We start from the raw sequence: 18379 nt of genomic DNA, 5'->3' as shown, positions 1-18379 counted from the left end.
GGTTAAAAGGATTAGGATAGTTCGATTTTCCTTCACGCTGCCCACAGAAATTCATTACTAATCAGAAGTGAAATTATAGGAAAGCGCCGGGCTCGACAGAATAATCCAGAAAACAGGGCCGTGAATGTTTCTATTTCTTTCCCTCTTTGTCTTCGTCTCCCTCTCACACACACGGGAGGCAGCATGAAGGGGAGGGGGAGATGCGGGCGGTTTGGAGAAGAGCAGTGGGCGGACCCTACAGTTTGACGACGCGGATTGGTTGTGGATGGCCGTCAAATTCCAGCCAATAGAAATTAAGCCGCTTTGTCTATAAGAGAGGCGCTCGGAGGCCGGAGCACTTTATTTCAGCTTAGATTGACAAAGTTGAGAGAACTACAAAATGAGTGGAAGAGGAAAGACCGGCGTCCCGCATGGCCTCGGCCAATACAGCGAGCGTCAGATCTTGGGTGAAGATCAGTTTTAATGGTCAAGGAGAAACCCCTAACAGAGATTTTATCGCAGACATGATTTTCCAGTCTCAGTGGCTCCAGGTCCAGGATATTCACTCCTTTATTAGTTTACCCAACAGAAAGGAGTTTGAGTTATGCTTTAGGACTGAGAGAGCCCTGAGAATCTTTTTAGACCACCATGAGAAGAATTCAACAACATGGAAAGATTTTGACTTGTTTTCCCCCTTGAAGACCGACGAAAAGACAATCATAGTCAAGTTCTGGACTGGCCGGATCCTAGATGAAGACATTGAAACCTACCTCAGCAGGTTTTGTACTATTTTAAAACCAGTCATTAAACCTGTAGACAAATATGGCTTATGGTATGGAATTAGGAAATATCAAGTCAAGATAAAAAATGATGATCTTGGAAGAGAGATCAGTATCCCCAATTCCATTTCCTTGGGTCCACATAATGGGAAGATAACTTATCATGGCCAAGTCTCGAGGTGTTTTATATGCCAAGACACAGATCACCAAGCTAAAGACTGTGGCAAAACGAAATGCTGGCAATGTGGAACTTTTGGACATAAAGGCAAGGAGTGCACCCTTATAGCCAAATGCACTCTTTGTGCTAAAGATGGTCATACCTACTTCACATGCCCGAATTCATATGCTAACAGATCTAAGGTGATTACAGTACCTGTTCCAGAACATAAAGAACAAGATTCCCAGGAAGGTATCCGGGATCCAGGGAAAAACAAAGAACTTCAATTGAGGAAAGACAAGACTGCGAAAGATCTACGCATTTTCCGCCTTATGCAAACTCCACCAGGTGAACCTATAAATAAAAAAAGTGTTCCAGCAGTTATCAAGAAAATGAGCCAAGTGAAGGTGAACAACCAAGAGGATGAACAAGAAGACCTTCTGGACACAAGTACCAGCTGTGTGGGTGGAGCAACAACAGAGACCCCCATTAACATCAGCATCTCAACCGAGAGCGATAGTGGGGATGATTCAAAGAGCGCAAGGAACATGGACAAGGAGGAAGGATCTTCATCCCTGTCATCATCCTCTTCTTCTTCAACTTTTACATCCTCATCTTCTTCAACTTCGATGATTTCAACTGCTGGAGACATGGATCAAGATGAAGATGGGAACTCAACAAATGAAAGAAAAAGGAAGACTCTACCTGGGACTGAAGGTAGGACAATGACTGAAAAGAAAAAAAAGAGATGACTTTAAATCTGTATGACCTCTGTCCTCCTTAACATCGCTACTTGTAATGTCAGAGGTATACAATCGAAGATTAATAGAGAAAGTAAATTGAATATATTAAGTCATGAAAAATTAGAGGTGTTGTGTATACAAGAAACACGGTTATCAACACATAGAGACATAGAGGATGTTAAAAATAGATGGAATAGAGGGGTTTCCTTTTTCTCTATTGGAGATTGTAAGGCTGATGGTTTAGGTGTTTTATTTTATAACAAACTGTTTAAAATTACAAACTATAGGGAATTAATCCCAGGAAGATTGATCTATGTGGATTGCTTTTATAAAAATAAAAAAATTAGAATTATTAATATATATACAGCTCAAGATAGAGTAAGGAAAATGCAGCTTTTTAAAGAACTTAAAGTGTTATTATGTGTAGGCTTTTGTGTTATTGTATGTGGAGATTTTAATACAGTTACAGACCAGAACGATAGACTTACTAATAAACCGTGTGAAATACGCCGGGAAGGTGTCTTTCTAAAATCCATGATGCACGAACAAAATTTTAATGATATTTTTAGAATTCTTTACCCTAATAAAATAGATTTTACAAGGTTTAGTTCTACATGTAACAGTCGTATTGACAGAATTTATATAAACAATGAAATTGAAGTGTGCTCATATGAAACTAAAATGCTATTAAATTCTGATCATTTGACTGTAATATCTAAACTTAATTTGAAGGGTGAAATTAAAAATAATTATTGGAAATTAAATATAAATATATTAAATTATAACTATGTCTTATTAGAGTTAAAATCTGAAATTAATAGAATAAAATCTCTTGGAATTTTTGCTCGAAATAATAGAGAATTATGGGAAACCTTAAAAATACAAATTAAAGATTTCTTAAAAATAAAATCTCGGAAAATTAATTCAGATAATAATAAAAGATATGATTCTATGATAAGACAATATATTGATTTAAAATGCAAGAAGATAAGAACTGAATCTGAAAATAACGAATTGGCACATCTTAAAGAAAATATAGATTTAATGAATAAAAATATATATAATAATATTCAGGTTTTAGCTGGAGCTAACTCTGAAGAAATCCAGAACAATGAAAAAATTATGTCTCTGTACAAATCAAGAAAAGAAAATTCCTACATCCAGGAAATATTTAATACTAATGGTGACGTTATAGCAGATCCAAAAGAGATAAGAAAGGTGATTAGAACCTTGTGTGAAGAAATGTACAAAGAAATTAAAATAGACAAAAATATGATGAACAAATTTTTAAACATTCAATTTAATAATAATAATTTGGAATACTTAGGGGATAAAATTTTAGAAAAAGAAGTTACTGAAGCAATAAAACAATTAAATCTTAAGAAATGTCCAGGTAAAGACGGCCTTCCAGCAGAATTTTATAGTAAAAATATGTGTGATTTGAGCAATTTATTAACACGGGTGTATAATGAGGGAATTGAACAGGGTTTTATGTACAACAGTTTTTATGAAGGTGTGCTCTCACTGCTGTATAAAACAGGGGATAAAAGGGACATTAATAACTGGAGGCATCTGACTCTGATGAACTTGGACTATAAAATTTTTGCTAAAATCATTATGAACAGACTACATGAGGTTCTGGATGACGTCATCACAGAAGAACAGACGTGCTCCGTTAAAGGAAGACGGATGTGGGACAATTTGAGCACTTTAAGAGAACTTGTGTGTGATAAAAACAAACAGTCCTTTTATGTTGTAGCTCTGGATCAAAGAAAAGCTTTTGATTATGTGTCGAGAGAATATTTATGGGCAGTTCTGGAAATGTATGGTTTCCCTTTAAATTTTATTAATATGATCAAATGTTTATACTCCGACTCGAAGGTGCAGGTTAATGTCAATGGGAGTTTGACAGACCAGTTTAAAATCTGTAGAGGAGTAAAACAGGGATGTCCTCTTAGTGCAGCTCTTTACATCTTAGCCATTAACCCTTTGATTCTAAAAATAAAACAAGACTTGAGATTAAAAGGAGTTAATATTGGAGATAAAAACATAATTATAACAGCGTACGCAGATGATGTTACTGTATTTATTAAATCACAAATTGAACTTGACATAATAAGAAATCATTTTAAAGAATATGAACAAGTGTCTGGAGCACAATTAAATATAGAGAAATCAGAGTGTGTATGGATTGGAGATGAAAGTAAAAAATTCCCAATTAATGTTTTAGAAAAAGAAAATATGAAAGTCTTAGGAATATTTTTGAATAATAAAGGATGTGTCGATTTTAACTGGGAACAAAAAGAAAAAGAAATAAAAGATGAAATAGGTAAGTTTAAAAATCATAATTTTAGCTACCAAACCTGAATAAATGTTATTAAAACGTATATAATATCTAAAATAATGTTCTTAGCTTCTATATTTCCTCCTACAGATAAATGGACCAAAAAACTAAATAAAATCTGTTGTAATTTTATATGGAACACCACAAGAGAAGTGACCAAAAGAAATATTTTATTTAAAAGCACTGAGTTCGGAGGTCTAGGAGCAATAGACCTAGCAATCAAAACTAAAATTGCAGCCTGCAAAGTTATTGCTGGGGGCATTCACAGACAAGCAGCCTGGGTAGGAAAATTAACAAATTGGAAAGAAAAAAGAGGAGGCCAAAGATCCAAGTTCCCATATTTTAAATTACTGTATTCAGATTTTATTGCAAAACATAAACATCTCAATATAAACTGGATAAATGATCATAGTAAAGAAATATATAAACTAATATGTAACTTTATTTATAGGGATATGATTATTTACAAAGATTTACAACCAAATGAATATAAAGACGCATGTGATAATATTAACAATAAACTTCTATCAGGAAATCTGAGAGATGTATCGTGGCTAATCTCTGTTAGGAGACTACCTGTAAGAACTGTAGTCAGGTGGAGCTGCTATGTAAAGACTATAAAATGTCCCATGCCAAACTGCGACGCTGAAGAAACTTTAGAACACTTTTTATTTGATTGTTATAGATCTAAAGAAACATGGAATAAATTACAAAGCTTAAATATAAATATACAAATGAATATGAAGACAATAGCATATGGATTATTTGGAAACTCTCTCCCAAAACAACAAAAGGAATTATTATGGCTAATCATTTGCATTGTAAAAAGTCAACTGTGGAAAACAAGAACGAGAATGACGATAGATCAAGCTTTTGTGTCCAGTGATGTTGTTTTTAGTCAAATTATACGGGAACTGAAAAGAAGAAGGACTATCGATACAAAAAAACAGGAAGGTAAGAAATGGGATTTTCTGACCTTTTAAAATATAAAGTCTGTAACTGTTTTGATATTTTGTATGTAATGATGATGTTTGTTTGTTAATTGTAAACTGTTATATTTTTGTTAAAATAAAGTTTCTTTAAAAAAAAAAAAAAAAAAAAAAAGAAAGACCGGTGGTAAAGCCAGGGCGAAGGCCAAGACTCGCTCCTCCCGTGCTGGGCTGCAGTTCCCTGTTGGTCGTGTACACAGGCTTCTGCGTAAAGGTAACTATGCCGAGCGCGTTGGCGCCGGTGCTCCCGTCTACTTGGCCGCCGTGCTGGAGTATCTGACCGCTGAGATCCTGGAGTTGGCCGGTAACGCCGCTCGTGACAACAAGAAGACCCGTATCATTCCTCGTCACTTGCAGTTGGCCGTTCGTAACGACGAGGAGCTCAACAAACTGCTCGGAGGAGTGACCATCGCTCAGGGTGGCGTTCTGCCCAATATCCAGGCCGTTCTGCTTCCCAAGAAGACTGAGAAGCCTGCCAAGACCAAGTAAAGTGGGCTTTTTGCGAAATCGTAAATAATCAAAGGCTCTTTTAAGAGCCACCCACGTTGGCGACAAAAGTGCAGCGTTTTCTATATTCCTTTAATGCAAGAAACGTTTTCGATCGGTTGTTATAGGTTGTTGTATGTTTAAAAGAAATTAAAGGATCATGGCATCGCCACCGTCCCACAGTTACCTACTGAATAAAAATGAGAAACTACTCGAACACGATGAATAAACCTTCATGAGCATCTAACTACGCGAGGAAGGTGAAATAGCAGGCGTGTAATAATAAATGAACCAAAAGTATGAGTGAAGTTACACAGGACGTGAAACAACAAAATGAGGAAAGACGGCGGTCAAAGCGTTGGGCAGTGTCTTGTGATTATTGAATCACAAGATTATTGATGAAAATGTTGGCGCGGCGTAAGACGCCCAATAAGATTTGGCCAACGTGTGGGGAGGCGGGCACACTGAAGAAGTTTAGCCAATGGGACGCGGGTTCGAGTAAAGAAGGAAAATAACGCTGAGAAGCCGCAGCTTTGGGGCGTCTTGTAGTTTGAAAATGTTGGCGCGAAACAAGCCGCCCAATAGCGTTTGACTGCCTGCGTGGACGGCCGTCCAATGGGAGGCGGGTATATTCAAGCCGCCCAATGAGCGGAGAGCAGCTCCAATGCAGAAAAGCGCCGCGCTGTGCGCGCGAGCTCATTCTGTCTTTTACAGAGAAGAGCAGAGTTTATCGTAATGGCGAGAACCAAGCAGACCGCCCGTAAGTCCACCGGTGGTAAAGCCCCGAGGAAGCAGCTGGCTACCAAGGCTGCCCGGAAGAGCGCTCCGGCCACCGGCGGCGTCAAGAAGCCTCACCGTTACAGGCCCGGTACCGTGGCTCTCCGCGAGATCCGCCGCTACCAGAAGTCCACAGAGCTGCTGATCCGCAAGCTGCCCTTCCAGCGCCTGGTGCGGGAGATCGCTCAGGACTTCAAGACCGATCTCCGCTTCCAGAGCTCTGCCGTCATGGCCCTGCAGGAGGCCAGCGAGGCTTACTTGGTGGGTCTCTTCGAGGACACGAACCTGTGCGCCATCCACGCCAAGAGAGTCACCATCATGCCTAAAGACATCCAGCTGGCCCGCCGTATCCGCGGAGAGCGCGCTTAGATTCAGCGGAGCGACCACAACTTCCTCACCCAAAAGGCTCTTTTAAGAGCCACCAAACTGTTTCAGTCCTTAAGAGCGATTTTTCTAGGAAACTCCGAGCTCTTAAACGCTGTGATGTAATTTATTGCTCATTTCCTGAGCAGTTTAATCTGCCTGTAGTTACTGTGTTGTGTGGATCATGGGACTCTGTATTTAAAAATGAGCCATATTGTGTTTTTTGTTTTTTTTTTTTTTCTTTTTTTTCCCTTTGTGTTGTGATAACTCAGCTTATAAAATGGTGAAACTTCACATTCCTATTTATACATATCTTATTTAGTGGTAGTTTAAGCAAATACGGTGTAATTAAATGTGGTGTGGTGTGCAGGGAATAGTTGGAATACTGTGTAGTGTGGCGTGTTGTCAAAAGCAGAATGCAGTAATCTGAGGAAGGCTGGAGGACTGAAGCATGGATTTAGATGTTAGAATGAGTAAACATACATTTGGAGTTAAACTTGAGACTATTGATGACGCTCCAGGCACTATGAACAGGTGTGTAACCAGGCTTCTCTGGTATTACCATAAAGTGTGTTCACAGGTAGACTGTAGGTTTGTGATGAATTGTGTAAATTTATCAGTGAGTGAAACTGCATTTAGGACACAGCCTTGAATGTGAGTTTACAGCTATGCCAGAGACGTGTGATGGAATGATAATAGTAAAAGTAGGACAGAAGTGAAGCTTTAGCTCTGTGATATTGACCCAGGAGTTAGGCTAATGCTGAAGTCAGAGATGAAATTAGTCCTCAGGCTAATGATAAAGTGCCAGTGAGTACAGGCAGGTTAGGAGGATGTTCGAGGAAGCAGAAGTAGTTCACACTAAGTGAAGGTTGATGTCGAGCTGGGCCTCAGACTAATGATGGCCTTTGTGTGAGAAAGCTAATGGTCAGACTCATGATGAAGTAAGAGTGAGCATATTTATATTTACATGTAGTCCTCAGGTTAATGGTAAAGTCACAGAGGGTACAAGTAGGTTTAAGGCTACACCTTAGGCACCTGATGAAGTTAGAGTGAGGCTTATAGCTCGGCCTCAGGCTTCTACTGTGGTTATAGTGTGTAGTAATAGATGCAGGGCTAAACCGTAGGCTTACTGTGTAGTTAGAGCGAGACCATAGGGACATGATGAGGTGAGATGAAGTAGAAATGAGATTAGAGTTAGGACACAGGCTCATGATGGAGTCAGAGTCAGCAAAAATGGGCTTCCAACTAGGCCCCAGGCTTATGCTCAGGTTCCTGATGTAGCTAGCATTAAGGAACGGAGGTAGAAAACAAGCCATTAAGCCAATGATGAGGTTCTGATGAGAAATTAAAAGTAGGTACAGGCCGAGGCCGTATGCTCATGACAATGTTAGAGGAAGCAAAGAGTGGATTATTCCTGAGCCCCAGGCCTTAATGCAGTGAAATGTTGAAGTCTGAGGTTTAGCTGTGAGGCTACTTTTGCTGACTCGCGATTCCTTACCAGCGCAATGTCTTACTATGTAGTTCCTTCCATTCAGCCTAACTAGATCATGAGACTAATTGGAGATGTCTGTGTTTACTATAATCCTACAGTGGAAGTTAAAGGTGGTGAATAGTCAGTTAATAGCTAGGCCTTGGGCTTCTATGGTAGCTAATGTGAATGAGAAGAGGAACATAGCAAGACATTTACTTTCTCAGCATAGCTTTATCATAAGCATGATAAGAGAATATAAAACTGTTGAATCTCGAGATGTGTTATGAAGTTAGAGGAGGTAAAAGTGAGTTTACAGCGAGGCCTCCGATATATAATGAGGTTAAAGTTAATAGTATTGTGTTCAAAGCTATGCTTTAAGCTTATAACATGGTTAGATCAAGCAAAAGTAATGATGGGTACAGGGCTGGGCTTTAGGCAGGTGATGAAGCTGCTATATAGTAGTTGGAGTGTATGTAGAGTAGATTTAGAGCTAGGCCCTGGGCTCATGAGGAAGTTAGATGAAGCAGTAGGAGGTATGGGACTTGGCTTCAAGCTTTGGAAGTGTTTACAGTGGGCGTCTATAGACTCATATCTAGGCTCCAGGCTTATGATGAGGTGAAAGTGAATGAAAGCATGTTAATAAGTAGGTTTCTAGTTAGGTGTAGAACTCCTGATGTAGACAGCACGAATAAAAGGAGATTTGATTTTTTATTTTTTTTTGGCTTATGATGATGGAGGTTAAAGTGAAAGGAGGCCTCAGGCTTATAGTGTATATAAAGAGAGTGATGGTGGGTTTAGAGCTCGGCTTTAGGGCCTACGCTTGTGGTAAAGTTAGAGTGAGTAACAGTAGCTCCAGTTATATAATGTGAAGGTAAGCTTAGGGCAGGGCATCAGGCTTGTGATGGAGTAACAGTGAGTGAAGGGTGAACTATAGCACCCCATTAGACTTCAGATGAAGCTGGACAATTAAAATCAGGTACAGAACTAGACTTTAAGCTGTACGGCTAGTTTGGCAAACTGTGACACCAGCATGAGCTTAAAATGAGTGATTTTAGATCTAAAGTTAGGCCGGAATTTGCATGAAGTGAAAGTAGATTCCGGGTAAGACCATTGACTTTTTTGCTGAGGTCATAGCGTCGTTTATTCCTCAGCTGTCTGATAGTGACCGTCGGTCTCCGTCACCGTTTCTTCTAGTGAGGCTCCATGATTTGTTGCTAGTATTGATCAAGGAAGATCTTTCAGAGCTGAACAAGGGATCTGATCTGTGTCTGATCCTGATGTTTTTAAGGTCTTCTAACCTCTATCCGAGAGCCTGACTTTATTATGGTAGTGTTTCTATTGCATGTGATTGGATTGTTGACTTGGTGGGTCAATTAAATTCGGTTTTGTTGGTTCTGTAATGAGTTCTGTTAGAGACAGATTCCTACTCACTTCCTTCATGGGATCAGATGTGTTAGTTAACCAGTTCAAGATTCCAGAGTTTTATTGTCATATGCACAGCAGAACAGGCAGTTACACTGTACAATGAAATTCTTTACTGTTTTTAGAGTTATTCTTATATTTTCTTTTTATTCTCTTAAGATTACATTTTTACTTTTAACTGCTGTTCCTCCATTCACCAAATATACAGTATGAAAGTTGAAATAAAATTAGTTACACGTGCATATGTGCAAATATGTAGAGCAGCTGTTCATAAAGTGCATCAGTAAACAGTAAACAATGTTGTTCTGTGCAGTAATGGATGTAAACAGTGTTGTTCTAACAGCAGCAGTGCAGTGTAGGTAAGGAGTGTGAGGTTAAATCAGTTCAGACCGGGAGGACGGAAGAGGCAGTGAGTGAGGTGTTCACCAGCCTGATGGCCTGTGAATAGAAGCTGTTGGTCAGTCTTGTCGTCCTGGACTTCACACTCCTGTAGTGTCTGCCTGAAGGTAGGAGTGTGAAGAGTCTGTGCTGGGGGTGTACATATCTGGACCTTTTGTAATCCTCAGAGTTGCCTGAGAGAAATGCAGAGTAAAATCCCCTAAAATCAGCTTTTCTGAGTCACTGTATGGATTTAAAAGGTCACCTGAATCATCTACAGTATAAGAGGAGCTTACCCCAACACTGTTACTGCATCCTGAGCAAACCTTTTCTTTTTTTTAATTATTATTCTTGTTATTTATTTATTTTTTATTGTTTTTTTTCTCTGTTATTTCTGAAGTTCTCTCCTGAACCACCAACACCATGGCAGTGGTCAAGAAGGCGCAGCAGAGATTCTACTTCCTGAGAAGTCTCAGGAAAATCGACCTTCAGGAGAAGCTGCTGGTGTCCTCCTACCACGCCACCATCGAGAGTGTGCTGACATACTGCATCTCAACGTGGTCCAGCAGCTGCTCAGTGGTAGAGAGGAGAGCACTGCATGGGGTTCATGAACACAGCCCAGAAGATCATCAGCTGGCTTTTTTTTTTTTTTTTTTTAACTTGGTTTAAATTTCATCAAACTACAGAAAAATAACAGAACAGCATAGAAAACCACAAAATTTACATAAACTTGTTTTTTGTTTTGTTAAATCTTGTCTACAAAGTAAGAGAGTCCCGCATGTCTGTGTCCTTAACCAACGTGTTCATTGTCTTCAGTATTTTGCCTTCAGTTTCTATGCTTTTAAAAACAGTTTCACTTGAAACAAACTGCTGGTCGATAGTCAAAGTTTAGACTTTACAACACAAAGAGCCATCCACAAAAAATCATGTTTGTTTTTAGTCATATTTTCTTTAAAGATCCCATAAAAATAGATTTCATATTAATTTCATTCCAAGTCCCATAACTCTCACTTTATCCCACACCTATCGAGCATGGTAACAGCTCTAGTGTTTCTTCCTCCTGGCAGTCTGGCATGTGCCACAAGGTCGTCTTAACAAATGCATCAGATTTGTAAGGCTGTGAAATACTAATAATGACAGTGGTGATAGTGATACTGATTGTTTTTGCTTTGTGTGTTTCTCTGTAGTGTCTGTGGCGTGTAGCTCCGCCTCCGGGTCCTTTGGTTTCAACTAGGTCCTGTAGAGGAGCATAAAAAGGTGCGTTCAGCACAGCTACGTTATTCAAACTTTGAGTTTCGACTTGGAGGAAAATCAGTGAAAATGTCTGGACGAAAAAAAAAAAAAAAAAAAAAAAAAAGAAAGGGCGGGAAAGGTCTTGGTAAAGGAGGCGCTAAGCGTCACCGCAAAGTGCTCCGCGATAACATCCAGGGCATCACCAAGCCGGCTATCCGCCGTCTGGCTCGCCGTGGCGGTGTGAAGCGTATCTCTGGTCTGATCTACGAAGAGACTCGCGGCGTTCTCAAAGTGTTCCTGGAGAACGTGATCAGGGACGCCGTCACCTACACCGAGCACGCCAAGAGGAAGACCGTCACCGCCATGGACGTGGTTTACGCCCTGAAGCGTCAGGGACGAACCCTGTACGGCTTCGGAGGTTAAACGCTCGACTCGAACAACCAGAAACCCAACGGCTCTTTTAAGAGCCCCCCACACTCCCACCAGAAGAGCTGCTCCTTATGACCCGTTCAGTAGAAATGGGAATTTCAGTTTGGTCCATTTAAATTCAACGTTGGGAGGAAATTAGTAGTGATCTTACTTTAATACCAGAACAACAGAGGAAGAGGAACATTGTATATGTTGTGTGTGGTGAGCTACTGTAGGTTTCAGAAAACGCTGTTGGAGTTGTTTAGTTAGTAAAGCCGTTATTGTTCATCGTCACAGCTTCACGATTTCTACCTTTTACAGTTGAAACGGTCAAACGCAGCGCGGTTCTCCACCAGAACCCGGTACATCCGTTCAATTTCCTTTGAAATGAACTCAAATGTGTTACTTGGATCTCATTAACTCTGTAATACAGAATGACTTGAACTATTTATTTGAATTTTTTTTTTTTTTAGTAAAACAGCATTTTGAGATCCAAAATACACAATTATTATTTAAAAATGCCAAAAACTCAAAACCTTTCAAAGGTGTTTAGAAATGTGACGCCATTTTATGAAAGAGCAATAAAAAGAAATATTTTGAATAAATTTGTTCAGATGTGCTGTGCAGGACACCCAGTAGATCGGAATGCGCGGGAAAGAGAACAAAGACAGTCTTTAGCTAGGAGGAGGAGAGTGGGGTGAAGGAGAGCTGGGGGTTGTCCGCCAAGCGAGCCGTTGTTCATCGTCCAATGACCGTTTGACAGCACTGTGAAGGCGGAGCCTGATCTATTGGAATATCGCAGTGTAAATAAGCCGGTGCCGGGCGCTTCTCCTCATTCTTCAGTCTCACTCGAAGAGGAGAGTCATGCCTGAACCTGCCAAGTCCGCCCCGAAGAAGGGATCTAAGAAAGCCGTGACCAAGACGGCCGGCAAGGGAGGAAAGAAGCGCAGAAAGTCCAGGAAGGAGAGCTACGCCATCTACGTATACAAAGTGCTGAAGCAGGTCCACCCCGACACCGGCATTTCGTCCAAGGCGATGGGTATCATGAACTCGTTCGTCAACGACATCTTCGAGCGCATCGCCGGTGAGTCGTCCCGTCTGGCTCATTACAACAAACGCTCCACCATCACGTCCAGGGAGATCCAGACCGCCGTGCGCCTGCTTCTTCCCGGCGAGCTGGCCAAGCACGCCGTGTCCGAGGGCACCAAGGCCGTCACCAAGTACACCAGCTCCAAGTAAGAAGTGACCCGGACTTCATCAAACCCAACGGCTCTTTTAAGAGCCACCCACGGTTTCGCTTTAAGAGCTTTTCTCTGTTTCTGAGAATGAAAGCGGGGATGTGTCTGATGAAACTTAGTTTGCGTTTTCCTGCGCAGCTTCTTTACACGTAGTTTCTCTGTTTGGGTAATGGGTGTTGGTGAAATGGCGCTCTCTGCCTCATATATACAATAATAAATGTAACACGCGTCATTCGGGTTTTTGTAGTTTAAAATAATGGTATATTTGAATGTAGTAACACGGTTTAAATGTGCGGCCTGGTGAGCTCCTTTTTTGCTTTCACACTGTGTGAGAGAGAGAGATGAACTCAAACTGCATTAATAAAATAAAGGCTACACTAAGTTTGATTTTATTTTTTGTGCTGTCACAAAATCAATAATACAATATAGTAAAACCTGTCCTGTGACTTTTGACTCATCCTGTACATCCAGTTTTTAGGCTGGTGAGTTTAAAGTGTTTCTTATCGCTGCTCATTGCTAAAATGTCTTTTTTTGTTTTTTCCACCTCAAACATTTCCTTGTAAGTGATTATGAACTGGATCAGGTGTGCTGGGCCAGAGAATAGCTGGAATACTGTGTGGAGTGTGAAGAGCAGAATTAAGGCCTTTAGGACTAAAGCAATGATAAGTTTGGATTTAGGATTTAGGCTCAGGAAGTATGAACAGGTGTGTAGCAAGGCCCCAGGCTTCTGCTGTATTTAGTCCAAGTAAAGGGGCGTTGAGTGAGTATAACTGCGTTTAGGGCAGTCATATTGAAGTTAGACTGAGGATAAAGAGTTTACAGCCGGGCCAGAGACGTCTGATGAAATGGGAGTTAGTTAAAGTCTGTTACAGTCTAAGTCTTAGGGCTGTGATGCAGAGACAGGCGTTAGGCTCCGATTAGATTAGATCCAGCTTTGTCATTGTGCAGTTACAGGTGCAGAGCCAATGAAATGCAGTCAGCATCTAACCAGAAGTGCAACATACAGCATTATTTACATCAAAGAATATAGATATGCACAAAGCTGTTAGAGGAAATGAAAGCAGCCCTTACGCCAGGGTGTCCAGTCTTATCCTCAAAGGGCTGGTATGGCTGCAGGTTTTCACTCCAAGACTGAGACCAACTAATTAAATAAGTGAAGTCAGCTGTGCTGCAGCTTGTTTGGAGTGAAAACCTGCAGCCACGCCGAACTTTTGTGAATAAGACTGCACACCCCTGCCTTAGGCTGATGATAAGGTGTCAGGGAGTACAGGTCGGTTAAAGCAAGAACATAAAGCAAAAGTAGGTGCAAGACGTGCCATTAAGCTTACATACTTATGGCTAGGCCTGTTGGAGTTTTTGAAGAAAATGTCCTTGAACCCAAATTACTAAAATTTTGTAACGATCATTAGCTTGGAAAATATTAAAAATGGTTATAAACACTAAAACTGAGACAGACAGGCCTATAAGCATTTAACTGAGGCAGGCAGACAGAGACCGGAAAAGCAGGCCCAATATTTCCATATATAGAATAGCATGAACTCCAGACACAAAGCAGGGTATGGGAATGAAAGGAGCCATTGTGGTAGGAAAAATCACCTGGCAGGTCAGAAAGAGTGAGAAACACTGCTTTTACAGTAGAAGTTAGCTGGGAATAGGAAGGCTAGCTGATAAGGGTTGGTAAGAACTGGTCTTTGAGCCAATTTAATAAGAAAGTGTTTCAAACAACGGACACAGGGAGGATAGGGAGACCTGATAAAACAAGGCAGAGAAAATTAATTAAAAAAAACATCTTGAGTTGGGTGAGAAATAAGGGTTACCAGATTTCTCCGGAAAACAAGACACATTGGGAATTAGAAATTGGGTCCAGGGACATTAAGAAAATACTTTTTTTGACTTTTTTGTAAAGAGTGATTCTTCACTTTTCTTGAACTTTTGCAAGAATGTTTATTCAATTCTTTTAATTTGCTACTCTTTCTAAATGAGAAAACAGGTTAAAGTAAAACTAAAACTTTGATGTAACTTTATTTAATTAGTAAATTTCCACATCATCTGGGACTTCGGAGCGGAGGACAGGGAGCTCTGGGTCCCGACAGCCTCAGGTTTATACAGTAGTCAGAGTAACAGCTGCTATAGCCCTGAACTCCGAGATCATGAAAGTCAGTGTAGGGCAAGGCCTTTGACTTCCAAAGAAGACAGTGAGTAATATGATCTTTCCTGCTAGGCCACAGGCTTACGCTGTATAGAGAGGGACTGATGGTGGGTTTAGAGCTCGGCTTTAGGCCCTGGGCTTATAGTAAAGTTAGATGAGTAACAGTAGCTCCAGTTAAAGAACGTCAAAGTAAGCTTAGGGCAGGGCATCAGGCTTGTGATGGAGTCAGTGAACTGAGATGTATCAGACTTCTGATAAAATGAGAGAACTAAAATCAGGTGCAGAGCTCAGCTTTGAGTCCATGTCATAGAGTAGGCCAAATCAGACTTACAGCCAGGCCTCAGGCTCATCATGCAGTTAAAGCCATAGCAGATATAGAGCGAGGCTTTAGGTTTATGGTGAAGTGAAAATATATTTAGTTCAAGAACTTTGATTGTTGCTGAGGTCAAAGTAATCAAAAGCATGACAGAAGCTAAGACATGGGACTATTATGTAGTTGGAGCGAGCCATAGGAGTTTTTTTGGGCCAGAGCTCATGCTTATGGTGAAATTATAGTGAGTGAAGGGAGATGTTGGAAGTCGTCAGGCTTGTGAGAAGAGTGATTAAAAGCTGGTATGGAGCTGGGCCTTAGGCTTATGATGTAGTCTGAGTATTTCACTGCTAGTTCCCACAAGGTTGATGATGAGTTCAGACTAAATCAAGTTAGGATCAGAGAAGAGTGAGGTTTATTTCTAGTAAGATTATAAGAAGTTCATGGTTACTTCCCACTAAGGTGAGGGAGAAATTAGAATAAAGTTAATTAGGGTGAGAAGGAGCTTGGGGTTTATTTACCACTGGTGAAGTCAAAGTTTATATATAGCGCTTTATACACCAGCACATCAGCAGAGAGGAGCTCTGCCCACGGCGCCCGCTTGCTTACGCGTGTGTTTTACTCGCTCCAAGAAAGCTCGTTTTACCCTTGATAAACGGGGCGCTTGACCGCTCGTTTTTCTTCCGCGCCCTCGCCGAGGCTCTCCCCGAATGAGTCGTCGAGCTGTCCGAAGGCTCACGTCGCCGTTTACTACCATTTTCCACCGATTATCGCGCCAAAAGCGCTGCATCTCGTTCGGAGTGGCGACCGCGCGGCGCCTTTTTGAGCGCGCCCTGCGAAACGAGGCGTCGCTGCGCGCTCATTCCCGGACTCGGGACACACGACAGAACCTCTTCTAGAGGACTGAGCCGTTGGGCGCTCAACAATCGGCGCATTCGCTCTTATTTTACCCGATAAATATCACGAGAAAACACAAGTGCGAGCGCGTCACTGAGGCACGGCTGCACAGCGCCCGCCAGGTTGAGTCTACACCGTTCTCGTGTGCCTTTTAAGGGGCGGCCCGTCGCCTGAGAGGGAGGTTCCTCTGAACAGCGCAGCTCCGCTCATTCTCGCTCCCCTCGCAGCAAAAGCAGAACGATGGCAGAAGCCGCTCCCGCTCCAGCCGCCGCCGCGCCGGCCAAAGCCCTCAAGAAGAAGCGCGCCGCCCCGCCCAAGAAAGCCGGCCCCAGCGTCGGCGAACTCATCGTCAAGGCTGTTTCGCAGTCTAAGGAGAGGAGCGGCGTATCTCTCGCCGCCCTCAAGAAAGCTCTGGCTGCCGGCGGCTACGACGTGGACAAGAACAAGTCCCGCGTCAAGATCGCCGTCAAGAGCCTCGTGACGAAGGGCACTCTGGTGCAGACCAAAGGCACCGGCGCCTCGGGTTCCTTCAAGCTTAACAAGAAACAAGCCGAGCCCAAGAAGAAGCCGGCAAAGAAAGCGGCGCCAAAAGCCAAGAAGGCGGCCGCCAAAAAGCCCGCCGCTGCTAAGAAGCCCAAGAAGGTAGCAGTGAAGAAGCCCGCGGCCGCTAAGAAATCGCCGAAGAAAGCCAAGAAGCCGGCGGCCGCCAAGAAAGTCGCCAAGTCTCCCAAGAAAGCGAAGAAGCCCGCGGCACCGAAGAAGGCGGTCAAGAGCCCGAAGAAAGCGAAGGCGGTCAAACCCAAAGCTGCCAAGCCCAAGGCGGCGAAAAAGGCCCCCAAGAAGAAGTAAACTCGCCGTTTTACCTTCGTGTCCCGTAATCCCCCCTCAAAAACGGCTCTTTTAAGAGCCCCACATTTCCACTCAAGGAGCTCGGTTTTCTTTCACCCTGCACAAAATCATTATTTCTTAATAAAATAATCCCACAGCGGGGAAATTCTCCCTGTTACAGCAGCGAACGGGCAGCGAGGCACTCGAGTGAAAGAGAATTAACAAGCGAGTTAATTAACTGAGTATTTAAGGGTTTTTACTTGCTAATGTGTAGACAATATAATTTATATATTTACTTTGTAACTATATATTTTTCTGAAATTCACATGGAATATTGCACGAGGCACTGGTTTATATCACACATGGGACGGTGAGGAGTTACTATATAAACTATTTCAATAGAAGCTCAAGAATATTTAACATTTACTCTGTAGAGGGATTTTTAAATATTGTACACGGAGCGTTGATTATATTGCACAGGGGAAATGGTGATAAATTCACAGTGTTCTGTAAATTGTGATCAATACTGAAAGTACCAAGCTGCCATTTGCAGTGACATGGATTAGGATTAGAGCGGGAATGAGGCGGGAAAACAAGTGTATAAATTTGCATTCATGTGATTTTGTATTGATTATGTATTTGGATTATTTCATAAAATTTATTTAAAAAGGAAAACAAGGACGTGTATAAGTTTTCTCTGTCTCTCGCGCACAGGCGGAAGCACAAAAGAGAGGGGTGGGGGGAGAATTTGGGGTACGGGACAAAAACGGTGGGCGGTAGGCGGGTACTACAGTTTGACGGCGCTAAAACGATTGGTTGTTGCATTTCAGCCAATAGAAACGCAGCTGCTTTAGCTATAAGAAGCGCGCTTGGAGACTGGAAAACTTTATTTCAGTTTAATTCGACGAAATTGAAAGAAGTCAAAGATGAGTGGAAGAGGCAAGACAGTTCCCCTGGACTCTGCTGAATTTTTAATAGTGCTGCATGTTTCTAATGTAAATAATACTGTAGGAATGTTGATGAATGTGGTTTTTGTATTTTGTATCTGAAAATGTGTTTGTATTGAAATAATATTCCTTAATAAAGTTTGTTATAAAAAGCAAGACCGGCGGTCTCTTTTGTTGAACAGTTGAAACACCAATTACTCAGTCCAGTGCTTTGTGGCCCGGAAGTTTGTTTTCGTTTGTTCTCTTGCTCAATTTGAAGTATCTCAAGTAATTTAACAACAAAAAAAAGAAGCTATGCATGTGCCCCAAAGGCGCCTCTCCACATGACTCCTTTTATCACTGTGTGATTTCATTAATCTTTAAAAAGGGAGATCGCAGTGATTTGGATAACTGGAGACAGATAAGCCTGATGAATATAGATTATAAAATCTTGGCTAAAGTGATAGTAAACAGAATGTCTGGGGTCATGAATGAAGTCATT

At 41.6% G+C, this 18379-nt stretch overlaps 4 protein-coding genes across 4 annotated transcripts; all 4 read left to right on the top strand.

The window, feature by feature from the left end:
* Positions 1–6196: 6196 nt before the first annotated feature.
* On the top strand, positions 6197–6680 carry LOC119262060 (histone H3). Its single transcript, XM_037532974.1, has one exon. The coding sequence runs from the start codon at positions 6213–6215 to the stop codon at positions 6621–6623; it is 411 nt and encodes a 136-aa protein (XP_037388871.1). The 5' UTR covers positions 6197–6212; the 3' UTR covers positions 6624–6680.
* A 4513-nt stretch (positions 6681–11193) lies between these two features.
* LOC119262082 (histone H4-like) lies at positions 11194–11593 on the top strand. The gene has a single exon (XM_037533067.1). It carries the CDS (start codon positions 11209–11211, stop codon positions 11542–11544), a length of 336 nt encoding a protein of 111 aa, XP_037388964.1. The 5' UTR covers positions 11194–11208; the 3' UTR covers positions 11545–11593.
* Positions 11594–11996: 403 nt separating this feature from the next.
* On the top strand, positions 11997–13205 carry LOC119262068 (histone H2B). Its single transcript, XM_037533022.1, has one exon. The coding sequence runs from the start codon at positions 12394–12396 to the stop codon at positions 12766–12768; it is 375 nt and encodes a 124-aa protein (XP_037388919.1). The 5' UTR covers positions 11997–12393; the 3' UTR covers positions 12769–13205.
* Positions 13206–16136: 2931 nt separating this feature from the next.
* On the top strand, positions 16137–17615 carry LOC119262031 (histone H1-like). The gene has a single exon (XM_037532841.1). The coding sequence runs from the start codon at positions 16364–16366 to the stop codon at positions 16970–16972; it is 609 nt and encodes a 202-aa protein (XP_037388738.1). The 5' UTR covers positions 16137–16363; the 3' UTR covers positions 16973–17615.
* The last annotated feature ends 764 nt before the right edge of the window (positions 17616–18379 follow it).

This window comes from Pygocentrus nattereri, chromosome 2 (assembly GCF_015220715.1).
Source record: "Pygocentrus nattereri isolate fPygNat1 chromosome 2, fPygNat1.pri, whole genome shotgun sequence".
Taxonomy (NCBI): domain Eukaryota; kingdom Metazoa; phylum Chordata; class Actinopteri; order Characiformes; family Serrasalmidae; genus Pygocentrus; species Pygocentrus nattereri.
This window is presented reverse-complemented; position numbering and strand designations above follow the sequence as displayed.

Bases quoted from the DNA above. Each gene is read 5' to 3' on its own strand.
- LOC119262060 (XM_037532974.1), top strand. From the start codon at position 6,213: ATGGCGAGAACCAAGCAGACCGCCCGTAAGTCCACCGGTGGTAAAGCC.
- LOC119262082 (XM_037533067.1), top strand. From the start codon at position 11,209: ATGTCTGGACGAAAAAAAAAAAAAAAAAAAAAAAAAAGAAAGGGCGGG.
- LOC119262068 (XM_037533022.1), top strand. From the start codon at position 12,394: ATGCCTGAACCTGCCAAGTCCGCCCCGAAGAAGGGATCTAAGAAAGCC.
- LOC119262031 (XM_037532841.1), top strand. From the start codon at position 16,364: ATGGCAGAAGCCGCTCCCGCTCCAGCCGCCGCCGCGCCGGCCAAAGCC.